The sequence below is a fragment of the Gadus chalcogrammus genome, chromosome 12, assembly GCF_026213295.1.
Source record: "Gadus chalcogrammus isolate NIFS_2021 chromosome 12, NIFS_Gcha_1.0, whole genome shotgun sequence".
Lineage (NCBI taxonomy): Eukaryota > Metazoa > Chordata > Actinopteri > Gadiformes > Gadidae > Gadus > Gadus chalcogrammus.
The window spans coordinates 13,867,190-13,893,064 of record NC_079423.1 but is presented as its reverse complement, the minus strand read 5'-3'; the positions used below and the strand labels follow the sequence as shown (position 1 = coordinate 13,893,064).

Sequence of the window (25,875 nt, the reverse complement as noted above, 5' to 3'; positions counted from 1 at the left end):
TATGAATGGTGAGTCTCGAGTGAAGAAACTAATAATGGAGACATTTCTCAGTGGTTCTTTGTGGTTTTTTTTTATGAAACCATAGTGATACAATATTATGCACCATCATTAGAGTAGAAAGAATTAGTAGAAAGTAGAAAGAGTAGAGTTAGAGTAGATTGTAGCATAATCTGATATAGGCCAAAAACATGGGTATTCAATTTCTCTGATGCAGCTACTTGATACAGCATGGTACATTAACCCTAGACAATACTTCAATGACATCATAAATGTCTAATATTAAAATATGAAAATGTTTTATTCAATATCTTGGATATCACCTCAACACAAAACATCAAACAGCAATAGTATAAGATGCAATACTGTCATCAGAAGAAAAATGACAGTACTGTCTAGCCACCCACTGCAGTCAACAGAAGGACTGCGTGAAAAGTCGTACTACAGTGACAAACGCAGCAATATACTGGTCTTACTGGCCTTGATTCCCAGAACAAAATTCCTTTGCTATCCTGTACCATAGCAAGGGACAATGGGCGTTCGAGATTCACATGAAGCTAAAAAGAGAGCAAGTGTCTGTATAAACTGGGTGACCCTGCTGGTCACAGTGTCCGGGATTGTAAGCACCCCCCCCCCCCATCCCCCCCCCCCCCCCCGCACGTTGTTTGTGCACACACACTTCACGCCATGCTCAAAAGATATTGCGCCGTGGGTTTACAGGCAAGCAAGCCAGATCGGCATGCACACACAGACACAAGTACACACACACATAAACACGTGTAGACGCACGCACACACACCAGTGTGAGAACATGCATGGACACTTTAACACATACACATTTAACACTTTTGTGTCTTTGGCTGGTTTGCGCATTAGAACACAAGAGACTTTTGCATCGATACATATAGATGACAACATTACATTTTGAAGGCTATTTTGACAGGGGGGGAGGCGGGGATTATTAAACATAAATTATTAAAACATTAACATTTTGTTTTTCCTTGCTTAGTGAACAAATAGAGACTGGAAGAGAGGTTGTAATAAGAAGTGCTTGTCCTGTCCATGCAACCGATGAAACCGACTAAATTAAAGGGTGTAAAATTACATTTTAGAGTGTGCAAATTGAGACGACACTCAAGCTGTAGTCCTATCTCAGGAGAAAGGCAGGAAATATGTGAATATCCTGTTTGGGATCATATTCCCTGTTCCACTATGTAGATTTTGTAAGCTTTTACGTTGGTGATTTGGTGGGCGCATAATTGATATAATTGCGAGACAGGTTAGTACTTGCTGGTCAGAGGCAATACTCCAGAGCAGTTAGAACAGTTAAAAGTGGATCTTATCACACTACAGCCTGTCAATACTGCCTTAGCAAGCGTACAAATAGGCTATTCCCTCTCTATTGGGCTTAACTGCCTGGCTTTTAGTTTGAGGTGCTAAAATGTTGAGAATGACAGACATCGCTGAAAGAGGACAAGCAGCCATTTATACATCTTTACAATCAGCCTGACTTACCCTAGCCCGAAGTGTCAAGTATTAAAGATGCCCATTTAACGACCGGCCAGTTAATGCTAATTTACGACGTCTCAAGCGCCATTATGCTACCCACGATTCATTAGGAGATCCGAAACTGACCACTCCACTCACTCTCTCGCTCCCCATCACATTAGCTTGGGCCTTTATTAGAAGGGCTCTCGTTAGACAACATTGTTCATCTGAAGCCCTTAAGGAGGACTCTCGTAAAGCATGCTTTCAATTAAAGTTGAGCATGTTTATGGGTCCTGCGAACGGATGTTTATAGTCCCAGTTCTGGAAGTACGAATGTAGTCGAGTGCATGTGCTCACATGTGTGTAGAGTATATGAGGGCCCGCAATCTATAAATCTACCTCCCATCAAACACACCCATGCAGACACCTGTGACCCTGTCAATGTAGAGATCATTAAATGCAGGCAGGATCTAAGAAAATATGTTTGAGCTGTAAGGTGTTTTTTATGGAACTGTTGTGTTTATTTTGTATAGTTACTCAGTTGTTAACAGATTAAAGATTAGATTGAAGGGCTAACTACAGAACTAAGAGAGGAAATGAGAAACACAAATAGATTCGGCCCGATGGTGGCCCGATGAATTCTTCCAATTTCGCTAACATCTATAACACATATAACTCTCAAACCTCCTGTGCTAGCCTCATCGCCATTGTTTATTTTCCTTCCATGCCTCTCCTTGTGTATAACTTAGGAAATGACATTAGATAACATGAATACATGTGCATTTTAAAAAAAGTGTTAACAAGGCATGAATGAGTTAAGGTTGCGATGGGAGGCCATGTGTGTTGCGTATTGCAGCTATGAATGCAATGCAACACTTAAATCCAATAGCCAGACTTCAAAGAGAACTAATATAAATGACCCAGCCTCTCTAAGCAATTTAATCAATAATATTCAATGATATGTCTAAAATGTGCTTGGGTGTCATTGAGTTTATCAACAACAGATGAGGCTGAATCCATTAGTTACAGACCTGAATGCATGCATGACCAAAACAAAAGGGCAGGAGGAGTTTCTGTTACCAGATCAATATGTTAATGTGAAAAAGCCATCATTACTTGTTTGCATGCAAAGGACACGTGTGTGTGTGTGTGTGTGTGTGTGTGTGTGTGTGTGTGTGTGTGTGTGTGTGTGTGTGTGTGTGTGTGTGTGTGTGTGTGTGTGTGTGTGTGTGTGTGTGTGTGTGTGTGTGTGTGTGGAGGCTAAGCATACGGGCAGGTTCAAGCAGTGAGAGAGGACGGGGGTTGGCAGAGGGTTGCTTCTAAGAAACATTAAGGAGTCTGGTTTGAGGCATTGGACCAAACAGATGGCATCATTGCAGGGCTGATGTCTATGTTGTTGATGTCTAGACCTGTTAAGATTGTTTATCGCCATCACTCCAACCAGACACTGGAGAGCGAACGATCACGGCGAACGGATTTGATTTTGAATTTCTTGGAGATTGGACCATCATGTTTGATTTCTAGGAGAAAATGATGAAACGCATGAATAACGGATGAAGGGAATATGATCTGACAGCACACCGACAGGGCCTGAATGCCAAACGTTTTCATCGGTTTTTAAAAATGAAACAGTTTGATATTTGTACTCAGGGAAATAATGTTACAAAGAGGGTAACAATGTGACTTCTTTTGTCTTTTCATATTGATTATCTGGGATCCATGACCATGAATCTTTATGATTATTCATTCATGTTACGGGAAATGGGGCTTGTTCTTAATTATTCAGTGAATGTACCTGTTTTAGGCTGTTCTTGCACCTATTCGTTCCAAGCATTTCTCTATAAAAACGTTTTTTTAATGAGAAACCCTGATGAATAGATCAAACAGACAGAAACAGATAGACAGACGCATAGACATTTCGTATTTTCCCTGTGGCCAAACTATAAGTTGCTCCTCACATGATCAGAGGCGGTTCCCCCACACACTCAACTGGACCACGATCGCTCTGGTTCCTTTGAACGTTGTTTTTCCGTTTGGTTATTTGATCTTTCAGGCTTGTGGAAGTTAATGGTTGGAGGAAAAGGGGACCGGGAGGTGCTCCGTCACGACCGGCCCTGACTATGCTGCTGCGTTTCTGCATCCGTAACAGCAGGATGCAGAATGTGTACTGTAGGCTAATCCCATTAGTGGCCACTCTTAGAAAGACAAGCCAGGAGATGAAATGATCCGCTCCTTGTTCCATCATTCCCTGTTTGTTTGGCCTCCCCGCCATCACCGAGTCAAGTGACACCATTACAAGATTGAATTGACGGATCTAAACAGAATAGGCCTACTTCAAGGACAAAGGTACAATAATGTTCACAATTTAGCCGAATAAATGTTGTCACACACATCCAACGTACGTTTGTGGACATACATACTGTGACGAACACACTGACTTGTTTGTTACTGTTTCGTCTTTTGGTTTTCTTCAATATTCTTATTTTAGTTTTATATAAGTATCGGTATCGGCAGGGAAATCACCACACAATATTACAAAGATTTTCCAATATGGCTGACAGGATTTGTATTGCGGTTCTGCAAATATTGTGACACGTTTTCACGTTTCTTTTGTGCGATTTCATCTTTTGTCTGATTCAACGTAGGTTTTAAATGTTGGGCTCTAAAGGTCCAAACAGGCCATTGATTTTTAAATGGAGGTGACGGAATTTAACTGAACATAGATTATGCGAATTGACTACAGAAAATCCTGTAAATTCCCAAATTCTGGTTGCTGGCGTTATTATTTTTTTTGCAGAAGCAAATAATCATTAAACTCGCGTTAATCATTTTTCCTCCAACCATCAATAATTTGTCTTTATAATAATGTTATATGGAATTGCTAAATAATGTTGAGCAATTCCCTGGCTCTGTAATTTCCTGCAGGATGAATACGTTTCAACACACAATAACACACAGGCACACCTTGTAAATGTTGGCTCGCTAAGTAACTAAATTATGAAGGAACCTTAATTAGCAGACGGCGTTGTTGAAATTTCCTCATCTTGAGAACATCAACAACACAATGATTAAACACCTACAACTATGGTCCTTGATTAGCAATAGCATTCCTTCATTAAACCTGTGGGCATCAGCCAAACTATTATCAGAGAAAGTAAAGAATGACCCCTGTGGAAAGGTACAGGGTACATACCTTCCTACTCTTTAAAACGAACAGAGCAATGCGATTCTCTCAGGCCTTTTTACAATGACGCTTTACGACTTGCAAGTGAAGCTGAGAAAAATCATGGCATTTAGTCAATATTGGAACCACTACAACTATTTTAAGTGCTGCAAAAAAACAATAGATAGAGAGAGTGAAACGGGACATTCAGAATTTCAGATATTTAGCTGGAAAAAAATCAAGTACACAAGTAAATTGATGAGATCAGATGTTTTTGCATGTTTTGAACATTTCACGTTTCTTCCAAATACTTGTTTTCGAAACAAGTTGCGGTCGATGAAGGTCTACAATGTAACTGTAGCTTTGACGCAGCCTCAGCAGATTGAGGTTATTTTAAAGTCCTTGTAAACCAATTGCAGCTGACGCTTTGGGAAGGGTTCAGCACTAACCGTCTAACTACTGTGAGAATGAGGAGACCATTGATGTTGGATAATGGTTTATATGGATTGGAGCGACAAAAATCAGTATGCTTGGTCCAGGGTTGATTGGATATTTCATTAGTTTATCGAGGATGTGTGGTGACTTCCAGGAAGAAGTTGAGAAGGTAACACTACATAATAAGGTGCCATAATAAATAGCAAACTAGTCATTACCTAACCATTTGTTAATATTTGTTAATTGTTACTAAAATATCTATTTGGCACAAGTTAATAGTGCCAATTAAATATAAGTTGTTTGCATTACCCTAACCCAACCCTTACACACAACCCTAAGCCTAACCCTAACACACGGCCCTAACACTAACACACGACCCTAACCCTAACCATAACACACGGCCCTAACCCTAACCATAACACACAGCCCTAACCCTGACCCACAAACCTAACCCTAACCCTAACCAGCGACACTCTGTGGTCAGTGAAAAAAAACGATTAACTTGTGCCAAATAGATGTTTTAGTAACAATTAACAAATATTAACAAAGGGTTAGGTAATGACTAGTTTGCTATTTATTAAGGCACCTTATTATAAAGTGTTACCGTTGAGATAATCTCCCTGCTTTAGACCCTGTCTCATGCTACTACCATCAATATATCAGGAGTAAATGAAAGATTAAATAAGGGGTTCATATTCTTTAAAGGACGTTGTCGTTTAGTGTAGGAGTAAAGTACAAGTGTATTACATTAATTGATTATAGCTTAAATAACGATAATTAAATGGTCATTTAATCTAACAATTATTTATTTCATTCATCATTTAGTCTAAAATGTCATACTTTCAAAATGATTTTGCTAAAACTTAAATGGGCTTAATTTGTCCCGCAAGTAGTCCAGAAAAACGTAACTATTCCTTTTAAAGTGAAGCATGAATGAAATATTTGAATTTAACTGCAACAAAGTACAAAGTGATTTTATTCTTACTTGATAAAGTTATAAAATTAATCAATTATAAAATTTTGATTTGATTTGAAACAGGAAATATTTTGCAGCACAGCGCACAAAGTTGTCTTTGTTAACCGTTTTCTCTTATCCTCCTTGTTAATTGCAAAAAGCCTTTAATATTGCTTTTGATATGGTTACGTATTTGTTAATTATAGCAACTATGGCAATGTACATTTTGAGAAGAATTTTTGATTTATAGATATTTTTTGATGATATTTTTACGGTAGACTGAGTGGTGATGAGGCAGTACTGGTTGGGTCTTCGGCCTGTGATGTGTTTCCCAAATGGGGGCAAAATCCTAATCTCTCCTAGCACCAGAACTGCTTGAGCCGGCTCTGGCATTGGGTTAATTGAGTTCATGAATACAGAATGAGGAATATAAATGGATCTGATGAATTACAACTCCCAGCAGCAACTTGTATGCCCCTCATGATGGGAATACACGTCACTGTTTGGAGTTGCAGCTTGTATTACCCACATGACGGTCACAATGTAAACAATCAATGTCAAGTTTAGACATTTAATCCATGCCCGTTCTGAGCATCTCAATCCACTAGTCATTATGGCAAGGCAAGGCCACTTTATTTATATAGCACTTTCATACAAGAGGTAGACTCAAAGTGCTTCACATTGAAACACAGTCATACAATAAAATTAAATAATTAAATATAATAGATAAGTAAAAGAAAATAAAGGCAGTGTTTGAAAGAAAGTGCAACGTGTTTAAGATTTAGTAGAAAGCTAAAGCAAACAAACAATAAATAGAGGTAAAAAATAACGGTATCGTTCTCCACATACACTTCTTTACGTGCATTGAACTACACAACTACTTGTGGTCTGCTGCATCCTCATCCTCCTCTTGTCTCCATGCCAGAGCATCGTTCATAAATTGCCTTTACGTTTGTTCATACGGCGCAGTGTGTTATGAGGAAATAAAAAAAAAAATTCTACACCCCAACGAAACGATACAGAGTGTATCGACCGGGAAAAGTCATGAATAACGGCGCCGTTTATGCCAACGATTATTTTACCTTGCTGCACCGGCAAGCATCCCTCCTTGCGCTCTTACTCAGCAGTTCCAGGAACCGCAGTCCCAGGATCCGTCAGGTAGAGTGGAGAGAGGACGCTCATTAACAACATCATTTGATTCAGATTCAGAAACTCTAACCGGGGTCTGCAGAGGGGCCCTCCTATAGAGGACGAAATAGCAAATAAAAATACATCGATATACAATCTTATTACTATAATATTACTCAAGTTAGTCATGATGTGCGCATGTGCCAAGCAGCCTGCAGCCCCCACACACACACACACACAGCACGCACAAACGGATACATACTCCGCATGCACGCACATACACGCGCACCGCACACACACGCACATGCGCACGAACATACATGGAAATGGAAACACATGCGCACACAAACACACACACACACACACACGCACACGCACACACCCCACGTCAAGGCAAAGGCAGCGACAAACTCGCCGAGGCTAAACATTATGTTTTGAAACATAACGGCTCCGCCATCGTCACACGCGCAGGTAAGAACACAAACGCACGTGCACACACCGCAGCGACACTCGCCCTTAAACATAACGGCTCTGCCATTGACACACGCGCAGGTTAGAACCCACACACACACTGCGCACACACCGCAGCGACACTCGCCCAGGTAAGACGTTATGTTTTTAAACATAACGGCTCCGCCATCGACAAATTCTCCCAGGCAAAACGTTCTGTCTATAGACTGTAGAAATTGCGATAAAAGAAGGGAAGAGACAATTTCTCACCTCGACAAACAACGGCAGGTCGTTCATTTTGTCATATAAAAACCATTAAATTCAAACATCGCGCCGACCGGCATATCAACACACAAGTCATGTGATCTTAAAGAGACAGTGTCCCTATAACACAACAAAAACATGTCAATAACACAGTATGGTGAATTATGTCTATAGAGTCCACCAGAAGACTACACTTTGCTGCTCAAATGTAATATTACTCTTCTCCTTGAGCCTCCCAAAATGCCTTGACACTTTGTTGCTCAAACTTAATATCACTCTCCTCCTTGAGCCTCCCGAAATGTCGTGCGATACTGATGTCCCCCTTCCCCCCGGTGGATTGTTTTAGTTGTTTTATTTTTCTTATGTTTTGTGTGTATGCTATGTGTGACTGTAGGCTACTGATGCCTGTCTTGGCCAGGACACTGGAAAAGATGTTTAATCTCAATGATGATTATTATCTTCAGAAATTTGTTGCCTTATCGATTGGGGTTTTCACATTATTGCTATGGATTTAATTACAACTGGAGGTTGAGCATGCCCAATGCACGCGCGAAAACTCTAGTATCAATGATGATTGAAAATCCAAAAGCATAAAAGACAAAATCTTACTCATCACCTACAAGGCCCTCAACAGCCTAGCCCCCCCCTACCTTGCCGACCTCCACCATCACCACGCCCCCTCCCGATTCCTCAGGTCCAATTCTGCCAACCTGCTACAAGTTCCACGGACAGAGCGACGGACTTGGGGTGATCGGGCCTTCTCAGTTGCTGCCCACACCCTTTGGAATTCACTCCCCTCCCACATCAAGGTCTCTCCAACCCTATCTTCTTTCAAATCTGCCCTCAAAACATACCTTTTCACACTAGCCTTCCCCACCTAACTCCCACCTTATTCTTCATGTTTAACCTCTGTTTTTCTTTTATTCCTAGTCTGTCTTACATAGTTTTGATAGGCCAATATGTAAAGCGTCTTAGAGTACCATATTAAGCGCTATATAAATTTCATATATTATTATTATTATTATTATTGAAGATAGCTTGTCACTGTGCAGGTTTTCTCTGATTAGGACATTTCTGAACACATTTACTGAATATATTTAAATCAATCATGTTGTTATGCAGATCTGTTTTTACTTTCCTATGTGATCATTTTTTATCTAAAAGAGGGCCATTATTATGATTATATGGTATGAATATAATGTAAAAAGCCTAATCCGTTCCCATCATAAGGCATATATTCATCATATTTTACCACTCAGTTACTTCGGTCTGATTATATCAACATCCTGTGACTTCCTTTACTCCCCCACAACCAAATATCAACATCCTGACCCCTAGATTCCTAGACCCCTAGAAATCACCATGTACCATGGTGATTTTGCACTTTAAATAATAAATTGATTGATTGATTGATAGATTAGGAGCACTGGCCTTGGTGTACACATGCACAGCATAATCATAAGCACTTTTAGGCCTTTAATGCATTCACCTCTATACACTCACCACACATAACAGCTAAAGTTGATGCAGATGCCAAACAAATTCGGTATGAAAGGTTAGGCCAGGCTGACTAGGCAAATGAAGTGAATAATGCACCCACCTGTGGATGATGAGTATGAGAAAATTATTATTTACATGCTCAGTCACTCACTCACTCACTCACTCACTCACTCACTCACTCACTCTCTCACTCCCTCACTCAAGGTTCTGTGCAAGCAGAGAAAACATTTTGTTTTTGTATGTTTAGCACACATTTAATTGCACTTTTAATGGGCAATTGAATAGTGGTATGGTCAATATTTGAGTTGAAACAGAAGGAATGCTGAAAATGTAGGCATGCTACACAGACAATGCACCCACAATTTCCTAAAAGTTGTTAAGGAAGTAAACAAATGGCGTGGTGAAGTGTCTGAACGTCTGACATGTTTGAAAAACCTTCAGACCTTGTGTGTCTATTGTCTTGCATGGCGTTAGGGTTCACTGTATTTAATAGAATAGAACACCATTTTAGTTTAGTTATAAATCTGAATTTTTATTTATTTATCGAGACACATTAATATCTTTAACCACCCAAGACGCGGGGCAAATATTTAAGCTCTAAATGGAGACCTTCATAAATAAATAGAACATGTCCTTTCCATATTTATAAAGGATACTTCATAATAAGCTGCTCTGCCTCATCTGGTAAACAGTGGAGTTAAAGTTGTCGCAGTGCTGCAAGATAAATTCCATGTCTCACAGTAAAACAACAAGTAATGGCTTCTTCCGGCTTGTTTGTGTCGACGTCGACGTTTGATTGATTATTCAGGAGGGGGTCGGTCGCCAGGCTCACCAGGAGAGTGTAGGGGTCAGTTTGTTGAGTTAGCAGTTCTCCGCTACCATCCCAACGGGGCGGGAGAGAGATTGTTTTCATCAACGTCCCCGAAATGAACAGCCAACCAAAGGAAATAAAAGACGTATTATACATGATATGTTACTGCTTTCCCAACATTATAGATTCCAAAGCATTATAGATGCAAGGTGCCTTCATCAGCCACCCTGTGAGATGAGACATATTGAGTGTGTTCTATAGCGGTCCAGCCTTGAGGAGATGGAAGCACCAGACCGACAACCCCTCCATCTGGCCAATCAGAGAGAGGGGAGAACGGGGGTGGGGGGCTCTTCTTCCTCATCTTCTTCCTCCCCTTGTTCTGATGATGGTCAAATCCAACTGACTTTATAACTGAGTTGTGTTTGTAAGCGGTGGTGACCAGGTAGGTTAGAGACGTCATAACTGAGTGGTTGCAAAAAGGATGGTACTATTATTTAGTCATTCAGCTTTTATCCAAAGCGATTTACAGTGAATTCGTCACGGACTAGGCATCTTGCTCAGGTTGACTGCGGACATGGGGGATCGGACCCAGTATCTTTCGGCTGGGAGTCTGACTCCTGCAACACTTCAGCCCATCTGAGGGTTAACTGAGATGCAGCTGGGTTGGGGGAAACCGACGCTGTAGGGAGTTCTTGGAAGGAGTTTATCCAACCTCGAGCCAATACAGGCCTCTATAAAGGCAGCCTGTCTATCAGCACATGGATGGAATCAGAAGATCAAACTGCATGCCGGACTGATCTGAGGAGAATGGAGCCAGCTGGCAGAGAAAGCTTTCTGAGAATCATAAAGCATTATTCACAGTGTTATGGCTTTCAGGTGGTGTTCACTGGAACCAAGAGGAATGTATTTGAATACCGTAAGAAAATCCGACCTCACCTGTTCTGTGGCCTTGTTTGGGGCCTCTGTGTTTTTTCCAAACACAAAGGAAGAAAATCCACAGTCAAGTAATTATTAAGCAGGGTCTAATTGATATGACGAAAAACTTGAACTGAGAAAAACTTTCCTCAAAATAAAGACATTGAAAACAATAATGAAAACATCCTTAAACGCTGGAGAAAAACAATAAGGTTTTCAAAAGCAGATTTGAATACTAATTAAATACATCCAATGAGATATTTTACCCAAGCAACTTGCTAAAAACGGGCAACAATTCATTTTTGCGATAAGAAACAAGGTAACCCACAAGCAAATTTCTGTGCAAACAAGAAAACATAGAAAACACACAAACAAAACAAACCCTGAATTACACTTAGCCTTTTGTGTTGTGATCATTTTTTTAATGTCTTCACTTTCCATTCAACAGCCATGTTGCATGGAAATGTCTCCATGAGGCATTGGTGCAGTTTGTCAATAACTTAAATGTACATATTAGATCTTCTTTCACTGTAATCCCTGACATAAATACTAATCATTAACATCAACAAAAACTCAAGAGAGGCCTATACTGCTTTCAGGTGGCCACCTCCCACACAGCATTCTGACCAATCAGCTTTAAGCTCACATTTTGGTATGATCCCAACAAGATTAGTCTGGTGTACCCGACACATAATACTATCGGCCAATGTGAGAAGATCATAGAGAATTCCTTGCTATCCTATGCAAACAGTATCCTACTGCTGCAGAAGAAGATGTCGAAGGACATTTGTCTTCTAACGTAGAATGGCACAAACATTGATTTACTATGGGTACAAAATGTAACTTTGCAATCTGACAGTTATGATACACAGATGAAGTACAAATGTTTTAAGGAGACACCGGTGTTCACCCAATCAGTCCTCATTAACTGTCACCCAGGAGTAGTTAGCGTCCTCTAAACGACGTCTCTCGAGATCTTCCCCAGTACCGTTTGGCTCGGAGGGGCTACTTCACTGTCTCTGCATCCAAACTGATCCTCTTGTAAGCTTTGACATCTTGTATTGGCATTTAAGAGTTGGCATGTCTCAAATATATGCGAGAATCTTAGATGGAGAAAAACTAAGTAAGCTCCATGCCTTGCAGAAATCGAAAGGAATTGGATAGACGGTACGACATTCACATTTCAATGGCCTTGTTTGCAATCAACCCGGCGGGATACATATTTTAACATTTATAGACGGCATTCACCACAAATGAACAAGAAAATGTGCAATTACCCCAACATATAAATAAATAATTTTTTGCTTGACAAATATTTACAATGTTAAAATTAACAACATTACTAATCAAACATAATTGTCCCTTGCGTTTCACCATTGGAACAATCCTGTACATGCGCAATACGATAAATATAGTTTTATCAAGCGCTTTAAAGCTAGTACTTATAGGTAGGTGAAAAAAATAAAAATAAACAATACAGCTTGTATTGAAATCCTCTTTTCAACATTCTCCGTCAAGCCCCTGTGAATGTACAGTAATAGCTTAACGTTGTTAGAAGCAGCCACAGTTCAGCAGGCACTATAAAAGGTTCTGAGAACACTGCACCATTCGATTATAGTTTTGCTTGGAATTGATTCACCATCCTTGTTCCTGATGGATCATGTTTATTTAAACTAATAGGCCACAGAGGTTTTCTAAGCACAACCACATCAGCAACAATATCATAAGCAACCATGTTTGGTGAGTCTGCAGTCCAAAGACACAGTCAAAACAAAGATAAACACCCAAAAAACATTTCCTTTCAAACTACAATCAAAACTTTGCAACAAGTCTGCAAGGTGCCGTGACCACATGCTGGTTAGGTGACTTTGGAATGGAATGTGCGTTGTTGTTTTTTTCAAGCAAACAAATACGAGTGCACATTGAGAGGACTCAGCTGGTGAACATGTACAGTACTGCCGCACAGCTTCTTGACTCCTTAGACACCTTAAGCACCCTCCTGTGTACAGTCTACAAAATCAAAGTTCAAATCCAGTCTCCCGTCGTGCAGAAAAAAGAAACAATCCGTTTCGGAATATCTAATGAATCTGTCAATGTGCAGGAAATCCGATCCGATCCGATCCGCGCCACAACCCCGGATCCCGTCCCGTCTTGTCTGCTTCTATGTAAACTAGTGTTGGCTCGTTCGTTCGCGAACCGGTTCGAATGAACGAGTCTTTAGAACGAACTAACCAAACCGGTTCGTCTCTCTCGTTCGTTCGGTCGTCTCGTTCACCATTCGATTCACCGGAAACTCGACTGAACGAACGAATGAATTTCCGGTAGCACTAACTCCACTGAGTCTGACTGACTCAGATGAGAAACGTGCAATGGCGTGCATTCCATGATGCAGACTCAGTGGAGTTAGTGCTACCGGAAACTCGACTGAACGAACGAACGAACGAACGATTCGCGAACGACTCCTCGTGGCGAACTGAATCACGCGAACTGGGTCACGGAAACGAATCATTAAATCCACCTTTAATGTAAACAATAAACCGAAGCAGGCCGTCTACTCCGTCTGCTGCTTCTGGAGGTGGTCCGCCTCCGGCGAGACCTCCTTGTGGAGGGCGGTCAGGGCCACCTGGTTCTCGTTGTGTCTCTCGACGGAGCAGTTAGACATGGCGTTGGCCACCATGCAGAACTTGCGCAGCATGATCTCCCGGAGCAGCAGGTACACCCAGGGGTCTAGGATCTGGTTGAGCGAGGCCAGGCGGATGGCCATGAGGAAGAAGTTGCAATCCAGGTCTCGACCCGGGGCTAAGGAGGAGGTGGATGAGAACACAGAGGAGGAGGAGGAGGAGGAGGAAGAGGAAGAGGAAGAGGAGGAGGAGGAGGAGGAGGAGGAGTCTTGCTTGCAGTGATGGGATGAGGTCTGGGTTGAGATCATCCGCAGCATTAGCACCTGTAACGGGAGGTCGTTGATGTGGATGCTGATTTGAGACAAATGACACACTTTCAACTCTGTTTGTTTTAGTGGATGATACCTTTTACCTCGTTGTTATAAGTGGTCCGAGTGACTCTTTGGTATGGATACTGAGTGTAATGCTGGAGCATAAGAGCTTTTCTGCACTCATATTGTGTTATATAAAAATTGGTTGTTCAATTTCTAGTTCTTCCAATATTAATATATTTGTGATAATGTACTTTTGGTTATACGCAGGGGTGGACTGGCCATCTAGCATACCGGGCATCGTCCCGGTGGGCCGTTGACCCAATGTGGGCCGGTCTGGTCCGCTATGTTTTGTTTTTTTCTCTCTCTCTAAATTCCCTCCAATTGTGCCGGCCAATGGGCAACAGAGAGCTAGCAGTGTGTGGCCAGCATCGACGCATATTATTGGTCTATGTTTGTCATTGTCAATCAATCATGGGCTGACTGGCTCAGAGAGCCCTGACAGTGCTGTCAATCACAACACAAACCAGCGGGACCTCATGGCGCGGGCCGGAGTCGTGGGAGTCGGGAGGGAGCTGAAAATGGATAAGCGTAAGAAAACTGCGACTCTCTGGAGGTGGAAGCTGCTAAATGTTCAAATTGTACAGACCTATTTGGTGCCGGGGTCAACACAAGTAACGTTAGCCTGGGGCTAGCTAGGCTGCATCACATGTCCAAAACAAAACGTTTTTACATTGAATGTGATGTGACCTAATTAACTCAGGGTGACCAGACGTCCTCTTTTTCCCGGACATGTCCTCTTTTCGAGACCTAAAAAATGCGTCCGGCAGGGATTCCAAAAACGTCCGGTATTTTGCCTCGTCGCAAAAAATAAATAAATATATATATTATTGTTATTATTAGCTTTTTTTTTTTTTTTGCCTCGTCGTATATTTGTGTTTCTGGGTCTTTCACATAACCTACTAGTTATTACCATTGTATATGTCTATGGTTATTACGGCCTTCCAAGTTCTGGAAATGGTATCTCCCTTACGTTCCACCTTCTTGCGCGAGCTGACTGTAGAGAGAGTCTGTCATTGGGCGACCGATCTCATGTGCTCGTTGAGAAGGTGCCGTGTATAGACGGAATTAAACCCCCACTGAAGTACGTAGGCTCACGATACAAACCCTCCCCCCCCCCCCCCAGCCATGCCTAAACGTAAATGTAAGTTCACGGACGAACTAAAGAAAAATACCCATGTTTTCGCCCCGCCCCCCCCCCCCCCCCCCCCCTTTTAAGTTAAATGAACAGTTATGCAGGTAGGTCTTGGGGCTCTTTTGAGACTTAAGTCATCCTTCATGACAGATACATTTGTTCACCAAGTGTCACTCCGTCACAAAAAGTCTACATGGCTACATATACTTGTCACTCAGTACACAGATACTGAGTACAAGTTCTGTTTGCTGTTTCTTGCAGGTCATGAATATGGTTGAATTAGTGTAGCTGGCTGGCTGCGGACGAGGAAGTAGGGTAATATATATAGATATAACCATAAATAGAGAATTGATATTTTTTGTTTTTATCTATAGCTGTGTGAAAAAGTCTAATGTCTAATATGAGAATGCATATCTGTTCAGACCTGTAATTAATTTCTTAGACTTTTTCTCGCAGCTACAGATAAAAAACCTTCAATTCTCTATTTATGGTTTCACAATGACTGAGTCACAGTTGAAACAAATGAGTTTCAGCTCTAATGCTGCTACTCTGTAATATGTTTCTATTTAGATTATTTGTCAGGATATTTTGTTATTATTGTCAGAGGCTGGTTTTAACTAATGCTGGGCTTAAACCAAAAGATTTTCACATTCACAGACTAAAAACTGCAAGAGAGAATTTAGCGTTGGATCAAGTGTGATATTTAACAAGGGTTTTGTAGATATGTAGATATGGGGGTTTGAGATGCAGCGACCACAGGATGTCTGTTAACTTCCTGTTCAGGTTTCATGCCTTTCTTGTCAGCAGCACAAGAGACACAAAGAGAAACTTGAAAAAAAAAAGCAACAACTGCTATTTGCAGTGCTGTACTATTATTCGGATGTATTTACTTGATTAAATTGTTTTAATAAAGTACATACAGGGTTCTTCCCGTTCGTCTCGTCCCACCCCTAGTGCTGATAATGTAGTGGGCTGGTCTGGACAGAAAATGCCAGGGCTGAATTTTTGTCCCAGTCCACCCCTGGTTATACGTGAACTATTTTGGTCTTGTTATCAATCTCATGTCACTTTTTGAAAAAGAATGTGTGTGCTGATGTTTGGTTATTAGACCATAACGTTTTATCCTCCATCCTATTAATATATTTGTGATAATGTAGATTTGGTTATACGTGAACTATTTTTCTGTGCAAAAGAACATTTGGAAAAAAATGCTTATTGTTCATTTCAAAATAATATGAATAACTGAATTGATCACATACGCAATAACAAGGACCACCAAAAAGGCAAAATCTCATTATCAAGCTATCACAATATATAAATAAATGACAGACAAATAGTTTACAAATCATTGGCTGTAGACGCTGGTTGCTTGTCATTACCCAGCAGCACCATTGCTAGTACTGTGGATAATCGGAATATCCTCAACGGGGCAATAAAATGTTTGACGGATAATATATGACCTCATTATACAATGAGCAGACCACCAAACAGGGCCCGGCTAAGTGGATTCGCCCGTAATGGCAAATGGCATTAGTTTATCAAAGGAAGCTTGCAGGACAACATAGTAGCCTACTTTGGCTTTTTGGCACGTACGACAAAAATAAACCAGTGTGAAGTGTAAAAAGCGTGCGTGCGTGTGGGTAAATAGATTCTAGAAGTGGAAAAAAAAAATCCCATGGATAACGAAAAGATAAAAGTCATACCAGCAAGGGAGACCAGCAAATTAGCAGGACGCACATAATCCCCAACAGTTGGATGACGGTCTCCGTGGTGAGTCGTTCCCACTGCTTGGAGGACTGGGCCGTGCCAGACTTGTTCCTGCAGCGTATGACCAGCCCCCGGATGGTGGCCACATTGCAGGAGAAAGTCACAAGCAGAGAGAAGATCCCTAGTAGCGCGAAAGTAATGGAGAAAAACATGTTACCGGGAACATCCCTGTCCCCCGTGCTTATGAAGCACCAAGTTCCTGGCCACTGCAAAGTGTATTTGCCGACCCCTACGATGGGCAGCAGAGCGAAGACCAAGACCAGACACCAGATGATCACCAGGGTCTGTTTGGTGACACTTGTCTTCATGTGGTTGGAGTACCAGTGTGGATTGGTGATCGCCAGGGCCCTCTCAATGGCCATTACGCTGGCCATAAAAAGAGAACAGAGACCGAAAGTGGTCATGCACACACCGAAAAACGCGCACAAGTTGCCAGACGGGTCGATGCTCTCCCACTTGAGGCCCGCCTGGTAAACTGATATGACGATCGGACTGGTCAGAAGCTGCCCAAAGAGATCGGTCAGCGCCAACGAGCCAATACAAAGCAAAAACGACCTTTTCCTTATATTTTCCTTCTTTTTGTAAGAGAAATACACCAGGATAAGAGCTAGAGAGTTGCCCACCATGCCCGTGAGCATCATAGTAATTGGATATCCAACGGACACCGAGCTACAAGAGCCACTGTTGGTGCCATTGCCTTCGCGTAAATGTTTGGAGACGTTGGAATTCAACATTTCTCCGATGTTCTGCTGAGCCTCGAGAGAATCACAATTGTCGGAGGTCATCCTTTCCGTAATGTTGATAATATAAAAAAACTAGAATCCATCGCACGTGTCCAGCATCCTATAATCCACTCCTGCTGCTTGGGCAAACTGAAGAGCGCGGAGGCGTACCGGACTCTTTAAGCAGGAGAGGCGGGACCGACCGCGCCGCGCGCCAGCAACCCCCCTACCCTGCGGGACGGCTTGGCACATTTTGCCTGTTACTGCGGCGGTTCAAATCCAGACGCCCGTCATCAGTTGTTTAAACTGATTAAATAGATGATCATAATTTGTCTGATTGATCAGGTGTTTGAAACAAACTTTTGGCGTGACTTCGTCCTCTATAAACTAATAACATTTTGTAATAAATAAATAAATGAGACATGATCAACGGGCCAATATATAGCTCATTGGTCACCTGTTAAAAAGATCCAGACACCTATTAATCATCTGGTTATTTAGTGATAACGGATTAATCATTACATTTCCGATGTAACACAATTTGGACCCTTTCTCTGAGCTGAAACACGTTTCTCACAATCCAAAAAGGACATGCAATTATATCGATGTTGTTCAGCAGGTCGGTCGAAACGTCCCAGGCTATTAATTGAATCCTTGATCTTACGTATTAAATACGAGCGCCACCTTTTGAGTGGAACTAGAACAGCACTAGGCACGTAAATAGGAAACATTTTAGTATGTTCCAAACCCAAGACATAGCTGTAGGCTATCCTACGGAGACCTATGGCGCACAGAGCTGCAAGGACGAACAAAACGCACTCTCGCCGAAATGGGGAGATGAGGAGGTTTGACCTCGTGCCGGTTAATCCCATAATGCAATTAAGCACAAAGAATGACATGAGAAAATGATACAGCCATCATGCTCCACTAAATTTGAATCCATTAAGGATGATGAAACACAAGACCACCAGTTAAATCAAGGCATTTTATTTACATGTTGTTTTACATATTACCCTTTTTTTTTTAACAGAAGAAAAACACCCAAAAGCACATTCTATCAATGCTGCGTCATCATGGGAAATAATTCGATTTTCTTAACGTGTATTTTCTCAGTGACGGAGGGCCAAGGTTTTAACAAACCATTTGATATTTTTTGATGTTTTTTTTTTTGTTGTTGTCAGGATCCGCTATAAGATTTCAAACGTTATGCTTGAGAGAATGTGTGCAATTAATGACAGAGCAGACAAAAAATCCAAACAATAATCTAAAGTAAAAGAAAAATACTTACCTTGAACACAAAACGCAGCAAAACCGACCCAAACCTCAAGTACTACCTTGAAAATAGCCTATTTCTTGCCAAATTAAAATTAATTAATTTTTCTTTGAACGGAAAAAAAAAACTAAACCTATATTGATTAGGTTTTGCAGGCGAATCCAATAAAATAAAATAAAATGACTTTTAAAATGGATACAACCTCTTCACAGTATGTCTTGTTTTATCTTACATGACCAGACATTTGTATTTTATTTTGACACCTAAAGTTACACACACGCATGTCACAGAGCAGAATGTATTAAGGAGTGGCGGGTAGCATGAGAAAACGGATAGCGCTCTCGTATTTTAAGCGGGGAGTCAGACAGATGAGCTGCAACGTTTTATGAAATCAAACAGCATCAGGAACTTGGCCGGTCTTTTTTTTTTTTCTTCTTATTTCAAACACAACATGCACTTATAACTAGGGTCCTTTTTTTCGCCCTGTATCATTGCTCTGTTTTTTAAGGGGGGGCATCTAAACCGATTTCTTTTTTGAACTGGAGCCCGAGTGAGAGGATCCGGAGGAATGTCCACGGCGTCTGGAAGAACACGGGAAACATCGCGGGAAGAAGACGAAGGTGAGCCACAGTGCAGACAAACATCGATTTAAAAAAAACAAAAAAACACACCAAAACGAACATGCATCCACCACAAAAAAAAAACATTGAACTAAAACAAATCTGAAATTACTTTGCAAGCCCTCTCTCTTATAAGAACGTACAGAGAAACCGTAGACATTTGAATACGATACACAATACAAAAATAAAGTGAATTCAGTGAGTGGGCCACTGGTATAGCGTTTCCACGGCAAACCCAAACCTTTCAGACGACTGGGTCCGTGAGCACCTGTGCTTCCTCCCCGCGGACGAGGACCTGGAGCGGCTACGCTTGCGCCCCGCCTCGGGCGACCGGCTACGCTTGCGCCCCGCCTCGGGCGACTGGCTGCGCCGCTTGGGCGACTGGCTGCGCTTGGGCGTGGACGACCGGGAGTGGGCGGAGCCCCGCCCGGGAGAGGATCCCTTCCTCGACCGGGAGCTGGATCTTATGGGGGGTGGAGGGGAAGGGATATAAACCAGGCAAGATAATCAGCGTGAGCTCAACCGGGGGGGGGGGAGCAGGCATTTCATGAACGCTGAGCCCAGGAGTGCTTTGCTATGCGCTCCCGAAGGTGGATACAAGGCCAGGGTACATTAATGATGGCGCTCATTAGCGTCGTTATGTACACATGTATTAGCTAATATGTTTCTTGGGTGGTTGATGACTGCTGCCGGGCACCATTAGCCTCTGCTTTGAAGGATGAACAATTGTCGGATCAAATCTCGCAGGCAGTTCTTATCGTAATTTGAAGTCGGAAGTAGAAGTGTATATACATTGCCGGGGCCTAAATTTATCTAGTAATAGTGTCAGAACAAGACGCAGTGCAGAGTCCCACCCGTTAGGAGGCTAGAGCAGTATACGGTCATCACTGTGTAGCCCCTCGTTAGTTTATCTAGAACCAGGCCTAATCTGCGGCCTTCCGCCCCGATGCATGCACTCTCTCTGGGGGGAGAGAGAGAGTGCATGCCACCTCATTCACCTGGAAGCAGACCGGGAGCCGGACCCAGACCGGGAACTGGAGGAGCTCCGAGAACGGGACCTGGAACACAAGAACAAAACCCTTTTTCCAATATTTTCTATGCAGAGGCCAGAACGGGGACTCTGTACTGTGCACGAGAGACTGGCGCACAGTACAGTACAGCCACAGTCACCTGGAGCAAGAGAAGTTCAAATACAAAAATGTTAATATGTATATAAATAGATATTTAATAAAAATACATTTTATGTCAAAGAACAGCAAATATGAGAAATTGTTGTACAAATATTTCAGAGATAAAACATACATTTATTATAAAATAAACTCACTGGCTAAACATTTTCGAAAACGTCCTGTACTGAAAGTACTAAAACTGTCTTAATTCAATAAAAACCAAAGAGAACAATAGGCCACAACGTGAGAACATATTAAAAGGGTCATTCGATGTATCGTAGAAGCTGACATTAGGACGGCGCAGATAGGACAAAATCGTCAACGAAAAAAGCAGTTAACACAAGAAATCAGCACACAAAAAATACCCAGCAGCACGTTGTGTTCAAGGGGACCAGTAGTGTGGAAAAAGAGATTGAGAGCTGATACTGACATTTTGCCTGGCGTTACCCTTTACCTGGACCTCGACCGAGAACTGGAGCTAGACGAGCGCGAGGAGGAGCGTGAACGGGACGAGGCCGTGGGACTGGCCTTGTCCTTATCGTCCTCCTTATCGTCCTCCTTCTCCCCCTCCTTTCTCACTTCCTTCACATCCTGCTCGGCCTTCGCCCCCTCCTTGGCCTCATCCTCGCTGGCGTCCAGGTCGTACTTGGACAGGTCTCCGTCTTCATCATCATCGTCGTCGTCCTAAAGAGGGACCGTGTTAACCGTGTTATGTATTGTCTGAGGTAAAGTTTGCATCAGCAATGCTAGGCCTAAACACAAATTATCACATTCATCGATCTTTCCCCACGATCCGCTAGCTGCCTGCCCCATAAGCAGGCCGTCAAAAAAACACGTCTCTGTAGGCATGCCCATGCTCCGAGATCATACACAAAACAAATGGTACTACCAACCACTCAAAACCGTGGAACTCTTTACAAGCCTACACAGGCTTCGCTCCCGCCTTGCACAGATTTTGTAATTTGTGCTAAACAAATAAACTCTAAAATAAATGGTATTTAAACCAGTCACATCGCTGATATAACTTTTACGGTTCGGTGTAGGGTATTTGATCGTTCATGAACGCTGGTTTCGGGCCCTGTGTGGGTTGACTTACATCCAGTTTGTATTTTGAAAGGTCTCCTTCCTCCTCGTCTTCGTCATCGTCGTCGTCTTCCTCCTCGACCTTCGCGGGAGGTTTCTTTGCGGGCTCTTTTTTTGCCGGTTCGCTGCCGGGTTTGCCGCGGAACTTTTTCTTTTTCCGGCCAAACTGTTGCCGAGCAGAGAGAGACAAATCCATAGTTTGTACGTGAACAAATTCAACAACGCACTCGCAGTAACAGCAAGACACACCAATTAAAGTCACTGGATTCATGAACTGATGCACATTGCACCGCTTTTCCTGTACTGAAGTACTTAAAAGGAAGAATAAATGCACTTTGTTCTCTGGCTCCTACAACTACCCTGCATTCAGTCCAGGGGTTTATTTTTAGAAACCTGCTTGTGCAACACTAAATTATTTTTGTAGCTACTCCTTTTTTTTTTTTGCGTGCTTATATCCTTCTCAGCCTCACCTTTTTTTTATTATATGAAGGGAAATGAGTAACTACAATGTTAATATTATTCACCTCATCATATTCCCCATCAGAATCTTCCCTTTCGATGTACTCAACGTTCTCCCTCTCGTTGAAACCACCGCCATAGCCTGTCAAAGGAAAAACAACAAAAGTGTGAACTTCCACATGAGATGCAATGCAGAGTAATGGTTCTCGGTTTGTGGTCCCTTCTTACCCGTTCTCTCCTCAAGCTTGGCGAATTTGGGCGTGTTGCACATGTTGCACTCAGACCGCCTGGCCCAGTTGACGTTGCCACACCTTAAACAAGAGTTAATGGGATGTGAGCGTCCATAAATAATGCAACGCGTTTGACTGAATGTGTTGGAACCTGCAGCTGTAATGCAGTTCTCATTGGGTGACATACGTTTTACACTGCCAGTCGTTTGCACTGAAGAGACCTCTACTCTTCTCTGCAAGAGTTTTCCCAATCTCAGTGCCTCCTGCTTTCATCATCTTCGCTTCTGTTGTTTTCTCTGCCAGAGTAGAAACTGATGACGACGAATGTAAGATGCCTAGCTTATGCAAAACAGAGTCTTCATTTTTCAGAACTGAACTTACCTCCACCGCATCTGTTGCAACTGGTTCTCCTTGCGAAGTTCACGTTTCCACATCTGCAGAAACAGAAATATATAGATATATTAATACATATCTACATATACACATACATATAAACATATATATACAGCAACTACAACAAGATCGCTTGTCAATAGGTATATTCCTGGAAGTAGATGACGTTACAAAGATAACTAGTAAAACGGGACATTTGTTGACATTGTTTTGCAGTCCCAGTGTAACCTTGCAGCCCCTGATCAGCTCTTCTGATAGAAATGATTCGTCATTAATGTCAGGAGCAGCCAGCCAGGCAGCAGCCCAGGGTCGGCTACTTGCAGACATGCTAGCTAGCTAATCACATGCCTGCAGCTCCCCAAGAACACGTGTTGGTCCTTGCAATGGCTGGACATATGTAGACGATGATTGTTTCCTATCGTTGTCGAGATGATCATGCAATGTGTGGATACTGATTCGCTGTGGGCATTGCACGAAGAGGCGCTAACCACTTCACAGGCCTAGCGCTTGGTTAGCCGATGTTAGCCTCTAATAAATTCACAAAACGCCGCACGCTAATGCAATCCGCCACCATTGAAAACATCACATCCACTATAATAATACACACACTGACTTACTTCTTATCAGGGCAAACCCAATCCCCATCGCTGACCCGAAAGGTCTTTGTTCCCGACGTCGACATGTTGGTGTGTGTCCACACTACTAGCTAGCTCGCTGGCTAGGGGCTCTCTGGGTGGACTGCGAAAAGTTCCCGGCGTCGGAGGCGGAGAGTGCTGCTGGTAGGACGGTCTCCTCGTTAACTCACACCCCTGCTGGTAGGACGTTCTCCTCATTTACTCTCACTCCTGAGAGTAGGACGGTCTCCTCCTTTACTCACACCCCTGCTGAACAGCTCTAACGATGGATGGATGGATAGATGGATGCACAACTGTGTTATGGTTGTTATAATAATTCAGATAGATGGCTGGATACATGCATAGGTAGATAAATAGATAGGTAGGTAGGTAGGTAGGTAGGTAGGTAGGTAGGTAGGTAGGTAGGTAGGTAGGTAGGTAGATAGATTATCTACCTGCCTACCTCCCTACTTGACCACCTACCTATCCCATAGGTAGTTGATCGGTAGATAGATTGATAGATTAACGTTGTTTAATGGTTCTGCATAGATATAAGACCTAGATGGATATGGGTTGTTATGTTAGAATTATCATATTTAGCTTTTACTATAATTTGCAACGTAATACAATTGAATTCATAAAAAAAATGCAGCTTTCATAAGGCTGCCATAACGTGACCTAGACTTGGCCTGGCAGTCCATCGTATTTCGTAAATCCACTTGTCGCCACTAGATGACAGTTGGTGCCAACTAAATGGTCATTGGAGCAATATATATATATATTACTGCCTGCTTTGCCGTGGCCATCTAAATAATGATCTAACACATTCTTCGGCCTTATCTGACTTGCTAAAGGCACATCTTTACCTGAACTTAATTATAAAGTGTTTTTAAACCATGTTTTTAAATACATGTCCTTCATCTAGTATTAGGATAGGAGAGTATTAGGGTTGTTTGGAGATTCTTTCACTTGCATAGCGATCACACTGGGACCTGAAATGACGTAACTGTCATTTCCAGAATTTTTATTTGAATTCTTTCTTTATTTCCTCATCAGAGGAAACACTCATCAAAGGTTTTAGATTAAGGTCCAGAGGTCCAAAACGACCAGATAAAACCTATTATGTTAAACACCTTAAGTTTTAGTCTCAGAAAATTTCTGAAAGCTCTTTTAAGTCATTTTAAGATTATTCATTGCAGGCTATTAAGACTAACAATCCAAGTTAATATAGAAAAGAAAAGAGGGCGCATAGGAGGTTCCAGGCTCCATGCTGAAAGGTACTCTTGATCAAACGAAAGCTGTCATCCCTCTCTCGTGTATTCAGAGGCAATGCTTGGGAGGCTCAATGATGTGGAGGCTTCAGTTGTGTTTTAAACAGTGGGAGTCAGTAGATTTGGCCTTAGGGCAGGTGTCTTCTCTACGTAAGGGCTGTGATGAATCAGCAAGGATTCTCCCCTTCTCAGGGCTACGTTGTGGTGTTCACAGAGCTCTGTGATATTAGGGGGAACAGAGAATGTGCTGTTTTGCTGACGATGGCCTATTATTCTGAAGGAGATTGTTCTCGTTGTTGACACTAGGGGACGTCTGATGTCAGGTTCAGCTTCATCGTGGTTGTCTGCAACAAATACATTGATCCTGTTTCTGTGAATAACAAAGCTCTCTGCTGTAGGCTTTGGTGTGTCAGATAGGTGTTTGCATTCCAGGTGAGTTCATAGTCAAACCAGAGTCAGATTCTGTGTCATTGCCTCGAACGGTCACTGGAGAGAGCTGTTGTTTTCTGGATGGGAGGAATATGAGTCTTGACCCGGTCTTTTGTGTTGCCGGCGTTTAGTATGAGGGAGTTGTCTTCACACTTCAGTGAAAAAGGGTGTGAATTGCAGATTTATATGTGGCTTTCTGTAATGTGTTTGTGTGTGTGTTGTTGCTGGCGTGGTTGTGTGGGTTTTAGCAGTTGTTGAACAGTAGCCAAAGTCTTAAAAGGCAAGACACTTGCATGCTAACCTTTTTTTGTGTTTCATTGTTCAATAAACAAAATGTTTGATTTTGTCAAGGAATATAATAAAATAATGTTGTAACAAATATGGATGCCGTGTTATATTTACAATGCATCCAAACACTAATGTGCCTATAGAATATGAGCACCAAATACACAAAGGATGAGCCAAAGGCAATGGCCTCTTGTCTCCGTCTCTTGGCATAGGATGTTTGACATCTGCTCAAATCAAACAGCCCGTGGACTCCATCACCAGGAGGCAACACCAGTGCGGCCATCTTGGCTTTTGCAACTGCACTCAATTACTGATTGCTTCCCG

General features: G+C 42.2%; 2 protein-coding genes across 3 annotated transcripts; both read right to left on the bottom strand.

The window, feature by feature from the left end:
• Positions 1 to 9,343: 9,343 nt before the first annotated feature.
• ptger3 (prostaglandin E receptor 3 (subtype EP3)) lies at positions 9,344 to 17,867 on the bottom strand. Its single transcript, XM_056603416.1, has 2 exons — positions 16,937 to 17,867; positions 9,344 to 14,050 (listed from the first exon to the last, which is right to left on the bottom strand). Exons 1-2 carry the CDS (start codon positions 17,783 to 17,785, stop codon positions 13,658 to 13,660), a joined length of 1,242 nt encoding a protein of 413 aa, XP_056459391.1. The 5' UTR covers positions 17,786 to 17,867; the 3' UTR covers positions 9,344 to 13,657.
• Positions 17,868 to 18,650: 783 nt separating this feature from the next.
• zranb2 (zinc finger, RAN-binding domain containing 2) lies at positions 18,651 to 23,835 on the bottom strand. 2 transcript variants are annotated; one of them, XM_056603418.1, is made up of 10 exons: positions 23,567 to 23,835; positions 22,938 to 22,990; positions 22,744 to 22,852; positions 22,555 to 22,637; positions 22,392 to 22,468; positions 21,881 to 22,033; positions 21,239 to 21,468; positions 20,614 to 20,673; positions 19,857 to 20,078; positions 18,651 to 19,576 (listed from the first exon to the last, which is right to left on the bottom strand). In XM_056603418.1, exons 1-10 carry the CDS (start codon positions 23,629 to 23,631, stop codon positions 19,513 to 19,515), a joined length of 1,116 nt encoding a protein of 371 aa, XP_056459393.1. In that variant the 5' UTR covers positions 23,632 to 23,835; the 3' UTR covers positions 18,651 to 19,512. The 2 variants fall into 2 exon arrangements, with proteins under 2 accessions (XP_056459393.1, XP_056459392.1); XM_056603417.1 differs by having other exon boundaries at positions 18,654 to 19,576; positions 22,744 to 22,867; positions 23,567 to 23,834.
• Positions 23,836 to 25,875: the final 2,040 nt, after the last annotated feature.

Coding starts and splice junctions, on each gene's coding strand:
- zranb2 (XM_056603417.1), bottom strand. CDS start 23,631: ATGTCGACGTCGGGAACAAAGACCTTTCGGGTCAGCGATGGGGATTGG. Junction 20,079..20,613: donor GGCTCCCGGTCTGCTTCCAG/GTGAATGAGGTG, acceptor ACCCCCCATAAG/ATCCAGCTCCCGGTCGAGGA. Junction 19,577..19,856: donor CGGACCCAGTCGTCTGAAAG/GTTTGGGTTTGC, acceptor GTGTTCTTCCAG/ACGCCGTGGACATTCCTCCG.
- ptger3 (XM_056603416.1), bottom strand. CDS start 17,785: ATGACCTCCGACAATTGTGATTCTCTCGAGGCTCAGCAGAACATCGGA. Junction 14,051..16,936: donor TTTGCTGGTCTCCCTTGCTG/GTATGACTTTTA, acceptor CTCCCGTTACAG/GTGCTAATGCTGCGGATGAT.